This window comes from Myxine glutinosa, chromosome 4 (assembly GCF_964187855.1).
Source record: "Myxine glutinosa chromosome 4, kmMyxGlut1.1, whole genome shotgun sequence".
In the NCBI taxonomy this organism is placed as follows: domain Eukaryota; kingdom Metazoa; phylum Chordata; class Myxini; order Myxiniformes; family Myxinidae; genus Myxine; species Myxine glutinosa.
In genome coordinates, this window is record NC_136264.1 from 64,375,011 (window position 1) to 64,392,076 (window position 17,066).

A 17,066-nucleotide genomic window follows, 5' to 3' on the forward strand; every position below is an offset into this window, starting at 1 on the left:
GACAACGGTTCGGTGGTTTGATAATAACTCAATAAAATCGTGATTTAACATTTTATTTGGAAATATTAATAATATAGTATGAATTTGTGATTGCAATGATGAATTATGCTGTTTGGAATGAAAATAGAGATTTTGAGTTTCAAGCAGAATGAGGAAATGACGTAAGGGTTTCCATCCGTGACATTCACGGATTCCCCATTTGCAGTTTCGCCATCGATTGCATCTGGCAACATTCAGACTGGGTACGTTTTTTGGCAAAGTCGTTCACAACCCTCCTGACGACTGAAGGTTGCACAGGAATGTGAATTTATGGGAAAAAAAATTAAATACCTACATTATTTGCGAAATGGTATCCCCACCCACGTCAAACTATCCTCTTCAACTAAAGAATAAAACAAGCCCGGCTATGCCATTATTAGACCATCGGTCTTGTTTATCAATTACCTTATTTTGTGCTGTTTAAGCCCCAGTCATACTGGCCATTTTCAGGCCACGAATCGCCACGACCTAAGATCGGGGCGACATTCTTGGCCAGATCGTATTGGGGTCCTGGCGATTCCTGGATGATCGGGGGTGTACTTGGCAGTTCGGGTCGAGACAGGAAACCGCCCCGACAATTTTGAACTGTTCAAAATTATCGTGGCGATTCGTGGCGTTTTTCAAACTCTTGCTGCTGTCTGGAGGGTGTCGTACGGGCGTGTGTGGACATCGGGAAAATGGTCGTGGAGTGTCTTGCGGCGGTCGGGAAACTTGGCTGCCATGATTCGCTCCGCATCCAGCAAGCACTGATACGACCGCCGTACGTCCTCACATGGACGCCGTACGACTGCCATCACGATCTTCCAAGAATTGCCCCGATCCGTCCCGACCACGTTTGCGCAGCAGTACGACGACTCACGATCATTGCCGATCTCTCACGAATTAACAAGACTCCGCCAAGACTGCCGTAAGCATGCAGTAAGCACCAGTAGGCGCCAGTACGACCTGTCACAAGACCGGGTATATATAGGCGATCCCCGGCGGCGAAATCATTTCATCTCCTGATTCCAAGCTGGTCACATCGATCACATCCAAGCTGGTCACGGTGGCTGCGTGATTGTGCACGTCTTCCTGGATCCCCTCCCCCTCTTCCTGGCTGGCGGCATCATTGGAAGGCTTGGAGTTGATGATTTATATAAACAACATACAAAAATAACGTGAATTAGCGTCGTCTGAATTTTAAGATCGTAGTTAGGTCGGCGTGATTCTTGGCCGTTCTTATATAGGGCAAGGACGGCCGCCGCGCAGTCGGGCTCGGACGGGTGGGCACGTACGCGTGCGTACTACGGTCGTAGTGAGGTCGTAGTGCCGTCGTAGTGCGGTCGTAGTGGGATCGGGGCGAAGACGTGTGGGCACGGGCTAGGACTTGTGGCGATCTTGCCGCGCACTTGGCGGATCGGGCTTTGTCGGCGCGGCGGTCACGGCGCGATCGTATGGGAGTCGTGGCAGGGGTGTTTTGGTATGACTGTGGGAAAATTTACAGCCGATCTTGCCGAAAAGTCGTGTTGGTGCGGGGAATCACCAGATCGGGGGTGATCGGGGCGATTCGTGGCCACTCAAATCCGGTATGACTGGGGTTTTATACTGAAAAATGGTGAGATGCCATGATCTTGTGATATTGTAAATGAAAATATCCATCAAAGTTACGATGTGTATATATGTGGGATGGACAAGGGAGGTGGGAGGAAGGGGGGATGGGGAGATGGGAGGACAGAGAGTTGTGGTTGGGGGGTGGGGGCAGGGGAAGCAAATGTGGGACAGGGTTGGGAGGTTGAGGTTTTGTGGGAGAGGATTGTTGAGGACTTGTGTTTGTGGGGGAGGGAGGGTTGGAGAGTTGTGGTGAGGGTTACGGGGGTTTTGGGACTTGGTTGGGGATGGGATTAAAGCCTAAGTGTTGGGAGAGGTAGGATAAGGACTTGGGTTTGGAGGGAGAGGTAGAGGATCAGTGATTGGAAGGGGAGGAGGGGGGGGGGGGTGATGACTTGAGGTTTGTGAGCAGCGGCGTGGAGTTGAGGACTTGAAGCCACATTTTACACTGTGTCGATCCCTGCTAGTTTCAATATACATTTTCCTCAATTTTATTATTGTTCCAGCATATGCATCTTTATTTTATTAATATCATTAAGTCGAAGTGAAGCTGAAAGGACTGCAACTGACTGCTGGTTCGATGGGCAGCCAATCTCTCAAGATAAAAAGATGAGTGCCTCGAGTCAAAATGATAATATATAATATTTCAAATGATTTGTATTAATTAAGGTGCTAATAAGTGCAATGCATTAGTTGCAAGATTGGTTGTTGAGCTGTTTTTGTCACAGCTTTGATTTGTGATTTTTAAAAACTCTTCTTTTTCTTTCTATATGGCCCACAGGCAGCAAAACCAAGGAGGGTGTTGTTCATAGCGTTACGACTGGCAAGTAAAACCCATCTTACATTCAAACTCAATTCTGGAGTTTGAGAAATATGAATAAAGATATTTGATATTTCACATACACTGCAAACAAGAGCAGTCGAATGTTCTCACATTCCATCACAGTGACATTGTCCGACACTGAAGGAGTTATCACGAATTTGGCGTCATTTGAAACCCGAAGTCAAATTGACCCGTCTCAGCTATCAATGTCCAATTGACCATCTCAAGTACCTGTTGGTCCAAATGTACCTTATCGTTGTGCTGTATGTACCATGGGAATAAATCGAGTACTTTTCCCTTCTCACAGCCGAATAACTAACTTTACTTTATACAATTAAACTTTGCAAAATATGGAGGTGTGTGTGGTTCACAAGTCAAATAAATTCCAGGATTGCAAATATTTTATCCAATCAAATTATTATCAACGGCACAATGAAATTTACAAGCATTCACGTCCCAACTGGTTAGTTGTTCAGTTCTTACGTATGCACTTCCTGGTTTTCACACATTACGTATGCAATCTGCAATATACAGTGGCTTGCAAAAGTATTCACCCACCTTCACACATTTTGATGACACCTGAACTTATTTCATGATGTGTTTAAATCAATCTTAAGCTATAGAGTCTTCACAAAGTACTCCAAAGAGTTAAAGCTAAAAAAAACATGCAGATAAAATTTGAATAAGTTAGATTAAGAGAGAAAAATCAGATGATTTTCAGTTGCATAAGTATTCAAACCCTTTGCCGAATTAACCCTATGTTACTTCAGGAGCAAATTATTTGCTTGAAATGTACAAAATAAGTGCAATTTCAGATTTCACCTGCATGTAATCAGTGGTTTAACTTAAAAAAAAATTAAGCTCCCCCAATTATCTGTGACACCCAGGGGAGTCCAGGGCTCCTGGTAGTGTGTCTACAGACTACACCACTTCCCCAATATGGGAGACCCTAAATAAGTAATTTGAAAGCAATTCCCCAAAGGTAAGTGTTCAATTAACTGAACAAACAGAGATTTCAAATTAATATAATTTATTTGAAAGTTTGGTAGGAGAGCACAATACACCACTTTATTCAACTTGAGAATATCCCAAAAGACAAATAGCAGCCAAGTAATAAGACCTATCAAAAGAACATCAGCTGACAGCACTGAACAAATATTTGTGAAGAAAACATAAAATTACCTTTCTCATACTTAAAAGCATTTATCTCACCACCCCCCCCCTCCCCCCTTCCCACGCCTCCTCCCCCCTCCCCCCTTCCCATGCCTCCTCCCCCAAAGCCCTCTCCCTCCCACACATCTCCCTGCTCTTAAATGTTGTGTGCTCTCAAGTGTTTGTGTGCTTCCCCTTCTCTTGTCTTCTGCTCCCTCTTTTTATATATTTTGTTTGTCTGGTTGATTTGTTTGTGAAGTAAATGTCAGCTCTTTCACGAGCCTTGATTCAGTATACAAAAAAAAAAAAAAAAAAAAGGGTTTAACTTAACCCAACTACCCACCAATATATATATTACCAAATATACAAATATACCACCAATAAATATACAAATCAACTATACACAAAACGCTAATTGTTTACACTAGGGCATGCCCGTACTATATATAAGCTAGGACGTGCCCGTACGTGGGTGCCCGTTCCTTGCCAAAAAAAAAAAAAAAAAAAAATTTGTGTAGGGGTGTGTGTGTGTAAACATCCTAGGGCGTGCCCGTACGTGGGTGCAAAAAAACATGCGTGCAAACAACAACAACAAAAAAAAACTTTGAAACCACGTGGCAGTAACGACCACAGAACCCCCCCCCCCCCCCTCTATTTACATGAATGGTTTGGTCCATTCGCAACGACCACAGAACCCCCCCCCCCCTCTATTTACATGCAATGGTTTGGTCCAAAGCGAACGGCTTGCAGTGTTTGGTAAAGAAATCGCCATAGCTCGGTAACTACTTCTCCGATTAATATGAAACCTTGAAAAGGCACATCCTCGGGTCCCCAGCAATATACCTGGCAAGTTTAAAGTATATCGGACCGGTAGTTGTCGAGAAACAGCGGTCACAGACAAACATACACACATACAAACACACATACACACAGAGATTAATGGAATTATAGATAGATGACATAAAACCAAATCACATACCCTTTTCACAAGAGATCAGGGGTTACCCAGACATGGTGGAAACACTCCACTGTACCTCTGCCGAGACAGTGAACACATAATGCGGTTACCATTTAACAACAGCGTCCATATTCCATTGATACATAAAAAGAACAAAATGGCGTCGCATACTCAATGCAAGCCTACCTTCGTCTGCCGGTTATATGCACAAACCCACTGGACAGCCAGGAATTCACTGGAGAGTACAAAAACTCGGAAATACACTTCTTGAGCAGATGCACCCAAGCACAGCACCCTAGCGAGGACAACCAGGAAGTTTTATGGCCGAGGCCTTTTTTATTATAAAAAAAGGTAAAAAAAACACGCTCAAAATACAATCAATAAACCCATCACCATCACCACCACACCAGAACCCAGAAAAATCAAACCATTAATAAACCCATCACCATCACCACCACACAAGAACCCAGAAAAATCAAAAACCAAGAAATCAAAAGCCAGGAAACCAGATATCAAACAATAAATAAAGAGAAAAAGCAAACCAAAAGATCAAGAAAACGCAAGAAAGCAAGGTTCAAAAACCAAAATGAAAATCAAATCAAATTCAATAAACCATAAATCATAAAAACCAAAGTCCGTCATCCCTATCCCAAACCCCCAAAAACCCCTCTCCCACCCCAGGCAGCAGACACCTAACTCTAACTAACCAAAGGGGAGGGAGAAAGGAAAGAAGACCCTATCCCCCCTCCCACCCCCCCGAAAACAACCAAAGAAGGGACACCTTAAAACAATAAGGGTCAAGGGGCCTTTTTCCCTTTGCATACCGAAATCAACAACCGGCTGCTAACCGCAGCCGGGAACATGCAGCCACAAACACGTTGAGGGCTCGACCCACCGCTGGAAATAATAATGAAAGAAAATAAAAATCAAACCAAGGCAAAATCAAGATAAAACAAAAGGAAACCCAACTGCCCCCACCCTCCCCAGGCCGCGCCCGGGAGGGCCCACCCGGAAGATGCCCCACAAGGAAGGCCCCGGCTCCCTGAGCTGCCCACGAGGCGTGAGTGTCCCAATGAGAATCACCGCCCGACAGGGCCCGCAAGCACACCTGCCGGAGCACCCCCAACCTTTCCAAGCCCGGGCGGCAAGCTCGGTCAGGGACTACGGCTGCACATGACTGTCGCCCGCACATTTGGAAGTAACCTCCCGCGGGACCCCCCCCCCCCTTCACCACGGAAAAGCCCGGCCGTATTCTCCGCTCCAGGGAGGGCTTTACGACACACCTGACGCATCGTTGCGGCCAGCACCCCGCCCCGTCGCCCGCAGGCTGTCGCCAAGCCTGTACCTTTGGAGGCAGGATTGGGCCATGCCCCATATCTGCCCAGGATCCAACCATACCCTGGTATAGAAACCTCTGGTTCTCGCTCGCCACAAGACGGTCTTGATTATACAGACCGTTCTCCAGGCCTGCCTCCATTTGCGGACAGGCACTGGTTGTGGTAGGAGCCCGCTAAACGCAAAGACGTCCCGTCTGACCATCACCAGCCAAGGCACATAGCATTCGAGGAGGCCAGCCGCAAGCGACCAGACCCCCTCGGCGACAGGGCAGTCCCAAAGGACATGCCTGACGGTTTCGTCCCCTGTGCATCGGGGTCGGGGACACTGGACCGACACGTTCAGGCCCCTCTGGAACTGAAACACCCGGACCGGAAGACACTCATGGGCGGCTTGCCACGCGACGTCCTTCTGGTCGTTGGCGAGACAGCAAGCCGAAACGTTCTCCCAAACCTTTCTCGCCGTACGTTCTGCGAGAGGCCTTCCGCGAAGGATACGCACCTCCCGCAGCACCTCCCTTGGGCGCAAGTGATCCAGGACCCGCGACAACTGCCAACCGATGGGCCGACAGGTCAACAGGCCCTGCTCCCGGGCGAACCCCTCAAACATCCAGAAATGCCCCGGACACGACCCGGAAAAAGGCCGAGACAGCGGGAGGGACCGCCCTTCCAACCGCGCGGCGGACGGCCCCAGAAAGAAAAACAGAAAGACCCGCGCCAGCCGGCGACCCGGGTCCTCAGACACTAATAACTCCATGAGAGTACACGCAAACGCAGACATACATACAAACACCGGGCAGGGGACACCCTTCCCACCCAAGGACGGGCTCATCTTCACGACCCTCCTACTCCTGCGCTCTGCTCGGGTACCCCAGAAGAAAGTGAAAATTATTCCTTCTAGAGCCCGTCCCACCGCAGGAGGAGGTGGGGAGATTCTCGCCAAATACACCAACTTACCGATCAAAACATTCTTGATAACTAAATTTCGCCCCTCCATGGTTAGGCGACGAGACCGCCAAGAAGCGACCTCCAATTCCAATCCCCCAATGACCGTTTGCCAGTTCTCAGCGGCCACGCCGCCTGGGTCAAAGCAGACCCCGAGGATCTTTAATCGATCTCTCCGCTCCGTGTACGGGCAAGGGGGGCCGGAGCCCGTCCTGTGCCGACCAAAGTGCATGACCTCACTCTTCTGAGGATTGATTTTAGAAGAGGAGGCCAACCCAAAACGCTCGCAGAGACCCACCAGTCTGCACATGGCGACTGCATCGGTGACGAACACCGACACGTCGTCCATGTACAGACTCACCTTTAGGCGCTCCCCATGGGTTCCGGGAATCCACAACCCAGGGAAGGATGGGTCCGCTCGCAGTGCACAAGCAAACGGTTCAATACAAAGGACAAAAAGGACTGGTGACATTGGGCAGCCCTGCCTGACCCCAGAAGCGACTGGGAAGGCTCCCGAGAGATGTCCGTTGACCAGAACACGGGCTTCAACGTCCCTATACATCAGGTCCACCCAATGCATCAAATTTGGCCCAAAGCCAAAACGGTCCAAAACGGCCATCATGTATTGATGTGACACTCTGTCGAAAGCCTTCTCCTGGTCCAAACTGACTATGCTCAGTGGGAGGCCTCTCTCCTCCGCTAGCTGGATCGCCTCTCGAACCAGGCCCAGGCTGTCGGACACTCTGCGTCCCGGAACAGCACAAGTCTGGTCCGGGTGCACGAGGTCCACCATGACACCGTGCACCCTCTTAGACAGCACCTTTGTTAGTATTTTGTAGTCGACATTCAACAAAGTGATCGGGCGCCAGTTGGACAGATCCTCCCGATCACCCTTCTTGTGCACGAGGTTTACGACGCCCGGCGCATCGAATCTGGAAGCCTCGCAGAGGTGGCTAGCTCCCTCACTACCTGCAGATAGTCCTCGCCAAGGACGTGCCAAAGGCGGCGATAAAACTCCACGGGCAGGCCGTCGTCACCCGGGGTTTTATTCGCGGCCAAATCCCTAACAGCGGAGGTCAATTCCTCCAGGCTCACCGGCTCCTCCAACCGCTCCCGCTGTTCGGGGCTCAAAAGATTCCTCAGATGGCCGAGAACGTCGGCCATCTGGATTTGGTCAACCGGTCGTTTTTCAAAAAGCCTGGAGTAATATTCCTCCACTGCTTCGGTAATTTGGTCCGGATCCGAAACACGGCCTCCCCCCACATTAACCTGGGCCAAACCGCCCCTCCGCCTGGCACATCGTTGAAAGAAGAATCTGGTACACCTTTCGTTCCACTCCAATGCCTGCACCTTGCTCCGGAAGATGACGGCCCTCGCCCTGGCTTCGAGGAGGCTAAAAATCCTCCCCTTCACCCGGCGGATTTTCTCTGACACGTCCCTCCCTTCGCAAAGTTTCTTATGCAGGCGCTGGAGGTACGCCTGCATGCGCTTCAAACGCTCTCGTTTCCCCGCGGCCCTCATTCGCCCGGCCGTTCGGAAAAACCCTATGGTCCTACGTTTCACCTCCTCCCACCAGGCTGCCGAGGTAGGGAAGAGGCACCTGACCGTTTCCCACTCCCTATACTTCCGAACGTAGGCACGCACTAAACTGTCATCCTGCAAAAGGTGACAGTTAAGCTTCCAGAGTCCAAAACACCAGGGACGCACCCCATTTAATTCAATACCCAGAGACAAACGACAGTGATCTGAAAATGCCACCGCGTGAAGTACCAGGTCCGGGTCGCCAAAATTTGGTGTCAAAAGAATGTAATCAATCCTAGCCCGACTGGTACCAGCCGCATCGGTCCGGGTGACCTCATTCCTTTCCGCACCCGTGTCCCTCAACCTAAAATCCTGAACAAGCCCTTTAAGGGCCCGCGCCGATGACTCCAGGGGCAACCTGTCCAAACTTATATTAAAATCTCCCCCGACGATCACGGGGCCTGAGGTGGAGAGGAGGGGCCCCAACTGGCGCAGGAGCTCCACTCTTTCTCCCACCGTCGTTGGAGCGTACACATTGACCAAGGTCAGTGGGGTCGAGGAAACCACCACCCTGAGCACGGCCAATCGCCCCGGGATAATTTCTTCTAAACTAAGGACCTCGACATTCGGGCTCTTAATAAGGAACCCTAATCCTGCCGCCCTATTAGTGTAGCTGCCGGACCAATACGACTCTCCGTACCGCCAATTTGCACGGAGGTATCCATACTCACCGTGCGGAATATGGCATTCCTGCAACAGGCAGACATCCCATTCAAAATTGCGCAGTTCTTCAAAAATAGCGATCCTCCGGACCGTGGTACGGACTCCCCGTACATTTAAACTCGTTAGTTTAAAGCTCATAGGTGTTAGTGTATTAATCACCAACACTAGTGCAAACCACGAAAGGGGAGTCATAGGACTTATGAAGCTCCTCCCTCCTTGCCAAGACGCGACGAGCTACCATTCTTCCTCCCCCTGCGGTTCTTCCTGCAGCCGGGAGCCACGAGGGTGCCCGGGAGCCAGTCCCCATCTATGCAGACATTCTCCCCGGGTAGCAGGGAGAGGTCCTCCTGCTCGGGGGTCAAATAAATTACCCCCCCTCGCCCGCCACCCGGGGAAGAAAGCCACCAGTCCTCCTCGAGCAAACCCTCCTTGAGGCCCATGGCCACAGCTGCCCCCGGAGGAGGGGTGAGGTCAACGGGTGGGGAACGACTCACGGGGGAACGGGAACGTGAGCGTTCAGGGGAAGACGGCATTTGGGGCCTCCCCCGGAGACCTGCTGTGGCCAACCCCGACTGCGCCCCACCCCTACCACGAGCAGGCGATCCCCCAGGCCTGGATGGGTCGCTTGATGCACGGGGGGCTCTGCGCCCCACAGGGGTCTTCTTCTTTGATGTTCTTGTGTTCTTTCCCTGTGGGGCTTTGCCCAGAGGAGCTTTTCCTTTGTCCTGGCCCCTCCTCCGACGCTTCTTCTCGGTCCAATGACCCGGGTCACTATGCTCATAGCCGGAGGAGGAGCCATCACTTCCAGCCTCCGGCAGCGGGGTTTCTGGCACCGAGGATGTTTCTTCTGGCACCGAGGATGTTTCTTCTGACCCCGCCACCGGAGCCACCATTCCTCGTGCATCCTCCCCTCCCACCGCAGTGGGCCCGACACCCGGCGAAACCACATCCAGGTCCTGATCTAACCCTCCCTCTTCCATGTTCTCCTTTCCCTCCACCTCCCTCCCTTTACTTTCTACGGGGCGGGGGGCTGACACACACACAAACACATTAGTCCCCCCACCCCCCGACCCCAGATGCAATACCCTCCCCTGTCCCTTGGGCAAACCCCCCCCCCCACCCCTTGGGCAACCCCCTTCCCCACCCCTTGGGCAACCCCCTCCCCCACCCCTTGGGCAACCCCATCCCCCACCCCTTGGGCAACCCCCTCCCCAGCCCCTTGGACAACCCCCTCCCCAGCCCCTTGGGCAACCCCCTCCCCCACCCCTTGGGCAATCCCCTCCCCCACCCCTTGGGCAACCCTTTCCCCTATCCCTTGGGCAACCTCCTCCCCAGCCCCTTGGGCAACCCCCTCCCCAGCCCCTTGGGCAACCCCCTCCCCAGCCCCTTGGGCAACCCCCTCCCCAGCCCCTGGGGCAAACCCCTCCCTCACCCCTTGGGCAACCCCCTCCCCCGCCCCTTGAGCAACCCCCTCCCCCACCCCTTGGGCAACACCCCCCCCAGTCCCTGGAGGCACACCGTCCCCTTTTCCTGTCCCTGGGGGCACACCGTCCCCTGTCCCTTGGGCAACACCCCCACTCCCGCCCGCAGCAGCACGCATCTTGCTCGCGTAACTCTGCGGGCAGGAGCGGAAAGTGTGCCCCGGCGCACCACAGAGGTTGCACCGCACCGCTTGGGTGCAGCGCTCCCTCAAATGTCCCAACTCGCCACACTGGGTGCAGATACTCGCTGTACACCCAGTAATCAAGTGGCCAAGTTGACCGCATCGGCGGCATAATTTCGGCTGTCCCGCGTAAAAGACTTGGCCTCGGTCCATCCCAACCATTATTCCATTAGGGATATGGGTGGCCGTGCCGTCCTGCCTCGTCCGCAGCTTTACCCGGAACTGCCGAGAACCGGTCCAAATACCGAGGCTGTTCCGGACGAGCCGTACTGGGCCTCGGATGTCCGCGTATCGACTGAGCCAAACCTTGACATCATAGTCACTCACGCCTTCGTTGTACAGGTGGACGGTCACGACTCTCTCCTGTGTTTCTGAGAGAGCCTCGACCGCCCAGTCTGCCAGTTTCCCAGCAGACCGAGCGGTAGCCCACCGGCGCCAGAACTCGGCAAGTCCCTGCCCTGTTTGGAAGGACACGTCGAAGCCACGGGCGAGGGAGATCAGGCAGAAAAAGTCAACAGCCTTGAACCCCAGCACACCCAACAATACATCTTTCCCGAATCTATCTCCAGCCGGCACACTGCAATCCACATCAATCAACCGAAACCGGACACAATTATGGCACCTGCTCGCCATGCCGGGGTTCTAGGAGGGGCGGAGGACAACACTCGGGGTGGGGGGAGGGGGGGAGGGAGGGACGGGAGACGAAGGGGGGCACAAGACTCCCCCCTGTCTGGTGGGCAACGCCCCCCAAACAGGAGGAAGATGGGGGAAAGCAGGGAGGAAAAAGACGAACGAAAATGCAGGACAAACAAGCAATAATCAAAGCAATAATCAAAGCAATAAGTAAATAATAAGAAATGCAAACACAGTAAAATACAGGAAACGAAAACACCGGCAGAGAAACAAAACTCGTTCACTCGTGACGGCGCCTCGCATCCGGAAACAAGCACAGCTGCGACAACCAGGAAGTACTATCGCAGAGGACCCAAGCAATAGAAGTCTCCCGATATGCCTGCACAGGTACCTTATGAAGCCAAAAGGGGCGGAAACCAATATAATTTTCTCTGACAGCGACTAATGATTGGTCCCACAGGCTACTTATCGAAGGAGTTTTAAGGTGCAACTCTCTTGGTCAACCAATAACGCAAACATGAAGAACATGGAGCTTTCCAAAGAAGTCAGACAAAGTACAGGAGAGGGTTACAAGAAGATTTAAAAGTCACTCATCCTTTTGAGTGTGGTGAAATCCATCATTTATAAGTGGAAGACATACCATACCTGCACATCACCAGCCAAACACTGCACATCATCCAGTCAACACCATCCCTACTGTCAAGCACGCTGTGGTAGCATCATGTTATGGGGCTGCTTTTCATCAGCAGGGAGTGACAAGCTTGGCAGGATAGAAGGGACAATGGATGGTGCAAAGTACAGGAGAATCATTGATGAAAACCTGCTTGAATCAGCCATGAATCTGAAACTGGATAGGAGATTCACATTTAATCAGGACAATGATCCGAAGCACAAAGCTAAAGCCACACTGGAGTGGCTGAATAAGAAGAAAATTAATGTTCTTGAGTGACCCAGTCAAAGTCCCGACTTGAACCCAATTGAACATTTATGGTGACACTTGAAGACTGCAGCACTCCATCGACGATCCCCATCAAACTTGGTAAAACTAGAGCAATTTTCACATGAAGAATGGGCAAAGATTTCACCATCTCACTGTGCAAAGCTGGTAGAGACCGACCCAAACAGACTCGAGGCAGTCATTGCTGCAAAATGTGCTTCCACAAAGTACTGACCTAAGGGGCTCAATACTTTTGATTTGTACATGGTTTTTGCAGGTATTCCTGACATGCAACCTCCTTCAACTATAACAGTGTTTCGTTCGATCTCCTCAGTTATGAACCCAAAAAATTCATTTGGAAAAATTGTTTCTGCATAACACTGGTCAACAGCCAAGTTGGTTCTGACTTGTTTTCAAATGTTTCTAACTAATTTGGTGCCCATGAATCCGAATCTGACCTTAACATTTCGCTATCACGTAACCTTGACGTCGTACATCATAAGTGTGGAAAAAAAATCTTTAGAGCATGCGAATTTCTTGATTAAGTCTCAATAAGTCTATTTATTGTCACAAAAAACAATATGAACTTAAAGTTTTTATTTACATCACATTTAAAAAATGTAAATCTCCCAAAATAATATGAACTTTATAAAATATCACAGAAAATAATATGAACTTGAAGCTTTTATTTACATCACATTAAAAGTGCTTCTGAACTTTACTTTTGCGTTTGTCGGAGCAATCACTTTCACGCTGTAAAGTCCAACAGCAGTCGCCCATCATGTTTGGATTGAATCGGCCTTGATATCGAGTCTCCATGATGGCAATTTCCTGGTGAAACCTTTCTCCATGTTCATCACTGACATCGCCAAGATTTTGTGGAAAGAATTCCAGATGAGAATGGAAGAAATGTATCTTGAGTGACATTCGAGCACCGAGCGCATGGTAACTCTTCAACATCTTGTCCACAAGCTCTTCATAATTTGGTGCTCGAAAATTTCCAAGGTAATTATCAGCAAGAGCCACAAAGCTATCCCAAGCAACCCTTTCCAGCTCAGATTGTCTCGTTACAAAGTCCTGATTAGTGAGTACAAGATGAATTTTGGCTGTGGCTGATATTCCTACGGTATACTGGTTCTCAAAAACTGGATGTGCTCGTGAAAATTGGATATCATAATCGAAATCTACAGGTTCATGTTTGTTAGAATCACCTCAAAATATACTAGAACCATAAAACTTTAAAAAAATTGTTGACCAGTGATAATTCATCTAAATGTGGCATTATTGGTAGGGGGTGGATACTTTTGCAGGCCAATGTATAACAGCACTTTTACTGTTTACACCAGTGCAATGTACAAATTCCTTGAGCCTTTGATTAATTATCTGAGCAGAGTGAAATGCGTAAGCATCTATTAATAAAAGGAGATGTATACACAAACAACAGCAACAAGCACGACCATCACAACAGCAGCAGCAACATCGACATGTTGTACAACTATCGGTTACACCTCTTCGCAGTGGTTGTACCCTCCAACACAAGTCGGGGGCCAAATGTTCCCCATTCTTCCCTACTGCCCGGATTCGGCATGGCAGCGCTGTGATGGTCAGAGTGCCGATCGGTCCCGATGGATCGGCCCTTTCCCTCTTGTCTGTCTGTCTTTGTTCTGTCTGTCTGTCTGTCTTTGTCTGTCTTTGTCTGTCTGTCTTTGTCTGTCTGTCTATCTCTGTCTGTCTGTCTCTGTCTGTGTCTGTCTGTGTCTGTCTGTGTCTGTGTCTGCCTGTGTCTGTCTGTGTCTGTCTGTGTCTGTCTGTCTGTCTCTCTGTCTCGGTGTCTCTGTGTCTGTCTCTCTTACTCTGTTGTGGCCCCAACTTTGTGAAGGCGGAGCTACACCATCCTGGATGTGCGGGATCTTTGGGTCGCTCCTGTGAATATTGATCAGCTGTCCCCGTGTCGCGGGCTTGTTTGAGAGAACTACCCAGGGCTATACAGCAACATTAACAACTACATGTTATAAAAGCTCAACTTTTCATGTTTCACCTCATTTTACATCCTTATTGAGATTCACAGATAGACATGCAATATGTTTGTGAAAAACAACATTCTGTCTTTTGATTAAATCCATCAGCGAAGTGATGGGTAGACATTCCTAGTTTAACATAAAAAGACAACATTTAAAGACACAAAAGAGGAAATTTTCTTCCAAATGATTTTTGAATTTTCCAACTTGTGGTTTTCCAGTGTGATGCATAAGAACTGCGAGTTAGCGATGTCACCATCTGCCAGAACAGCACTTGCAAAGTGCGACAGCACAATATGTTTCATCACCATAATGGGTGCGCAGCTCATGCAGGCAGACTCACCTGCAAGCTGCTCCTGGGCATTTCGGCTGTTTTCATCAGGCCCCTCATTGTCGCTGGTCTTGTTTTTGCCTCCCTCAAATAACAAAATACTTCTTAAATAACTTGATAATCGTGTCACGAAATGTTACCTGTGGCAAAATTTGCATCTCTTCAATATGGCTATTTTACTTTTAGTTGTGACATTAGATTGGAAGTCTTCAAGTTTTCTGCAACTTCAACTTTTATTTATGTTAAAAAACAGGTTACGTGACATGGCAAAGATGCTTCATTTTTTTCAAAATATTTCCTGTTGTGTTGACCAATCAATACAAGATACTTATGTATTCCCTCTTCTGCATCAGTGGCAGAGAAGACAAAAGAGGCAGGTGGGGCTGTCATCTCTGGTGTTACCAGCGTTGCACATAAGACAGTTGAAGGAGCAGGAAACATGGCTGCTGCCACGGGCCTAATGAAGAAGGACCAAGGTGGAAAGGTAGCATTATTGTCCCTCATTGATGAAAAGAGTTGTCATGTTGAATATACAGTGCATTCAGAAAGTATTCAGACCCCTTCACTTTCTCACATTTTGTTATGTTGCAGCCCTATGCTGAAATCGTTTAAATTCATTTTTTTCCTCATCAATTTACACTCATATCCCAAAATGACAAAGAGAAAACAGGATTTTAGAAAGTTTTGCAAATTCATTAAAAAGAAAAAACTGAAATATCACATGGACATAAGTATTCATACACTTTGCTATGACACTTGAAATTCAGCTCAGGTGCCACAGAATCTTGTTTCTCACAGTCTGAGGGTCCTTTAGGTGCTTTTTTGCAAACTCCCAGGGGGCTTTCATGTGTCTTTCACTGAGGAGAGGCTTCCGTCTGACCACTCTGCCATGAAGCCCAGATCAGTGGAGTGTTGAAGTGATGGTTGTCCTTCTGGAAGTTTCTCTCATCTCCACACAGGATCTCTAGAGCTCAGAGTGACCATCGCATACTTGGTCACCTCTATTACCAAGGCCCTTCTCCCCCGATTGCTCAGTTTGGCCGGGCAGCCAGCTCTAGGTAGAGTCCTGGTTGTTCCAAACATCTTCTATTTAAGAATTATGGAGGCCACTGTGCTCTTAGGAACCTTCAATGCAGCAGAGTTTTTTTGTAGGCTTCCCCAGATCTGTGCCTCGACACAATCCTGTCTCTGAGCTCTGCAGGCAGTTCCTTCGACCTCATGGCTTGGTTTTTGCCCTGATATGCATTGTCAGCTGTGAGACCTTATATAGACAGGTGTGTGCCTTTCCAAATCATGTCCAATCAATTGAATTTACCACAGGTGTACTGAAATCAAGGTGTAGAAACATCTCAAAGATGATCAAGAGAAATGGGAGGCACCTGAGCTAAATTTCAATGTCATAGCAAAGGGTCTGAATACTTATGTAAATGTGATATTTCAGTTTTTTCTTTTTAATAAATTTGCAAAACTTTCTAAAATCCTGTTTTCTCTTTGTCATTATGGGGTATTGAGTGTAGATTGATGAGGGGAAAAATGAATTTAAATGATGTCAGCATGAGGCTGCAACATAACAAAATGTGAAAAAAGTGAAGGGGTCTGAATACTTTTTGAATGCACTGTATATATATAGACTAGCTTGGCTCAGCTCGCTACGCTCGCCTCACTACGCGTCTTTACTGAGGTACGGGCTTATTTTAGCTGAGGATAATGACTGTACCTGAGCTGCTGTGTTGTCATTATTTACACTAATCATAATACAAACAATTATTTTGCACAAATTTATTTGTAGTGTTTGTGATATTACATTTTTATAAACAATTTAGGTTGAAGAAAAACGATTCAAAAAAAGAAAAAACGATTACACCTCACCACCACGTAATTCAAAACACCTCACCACCACGTAATTCAAAACATCTCACCACCACGTAATTCAAAACATCTCACCACCACGTAATTCAAAACACCTCACCACCACGTAATTCAAAACATCTCACCACCACGTAATTCAAAACACCTCACCACCACGTAATTCAAAACATCTCACCACCACGTAATTCAAAACACCTCACCACCACGTAATTCAAAACACCTCACCACCACGTAATTCAAAACACCTCACCACCACGTAATTCAAAACATCTCACCACCAAGTAATTCAAAACACCTCACCACCACGTAATTTGAAACACCTCAGCACCATGTGATTCAAAACACCTCACCACCACGTTATTAAAAACACTTCACAACCATGGAAACAAAAGTTTGAGGGAGTAAGTAGTTCAGTGACAACACAGACACTGCCCAGGTATGCAGATATTTTGATAGATGACTGTACCTGAGTTGCTGTTTTGTCATGGTTTACACTTTACACCAATCATAATACAATTATTTTGCACAAATGT

General features: G+C 48.6%; 1 protein-coding gene across 1 annotated transcript in view; it reads left to right on the forward strand.

Moving 5' to 3' along the window:
- The window catches only part of LOC137424706 (alpha-synuclein), a 75,711-nt gene that overhangs the window by 36,298 nt on the left and 22,347 nt on the right, over nucleotides 1–17,066 (forward strand). Inside the window, exons 2-3 of the mRNA XM_068112445.2 lie at nucleotides 2,408–2,449; nucleotides 15,018–15,148. Coding sequence (XP_067968546.2) covers nucleotides 2,408–2,449; nucleotides 15,018–15,148 — 173 coding nt within the window. The remainder of the gene's footprint in view (nucleotides 1–2,407; nucleotides 2,450–15,017; nucleotides 15,149–17,066) is intronic.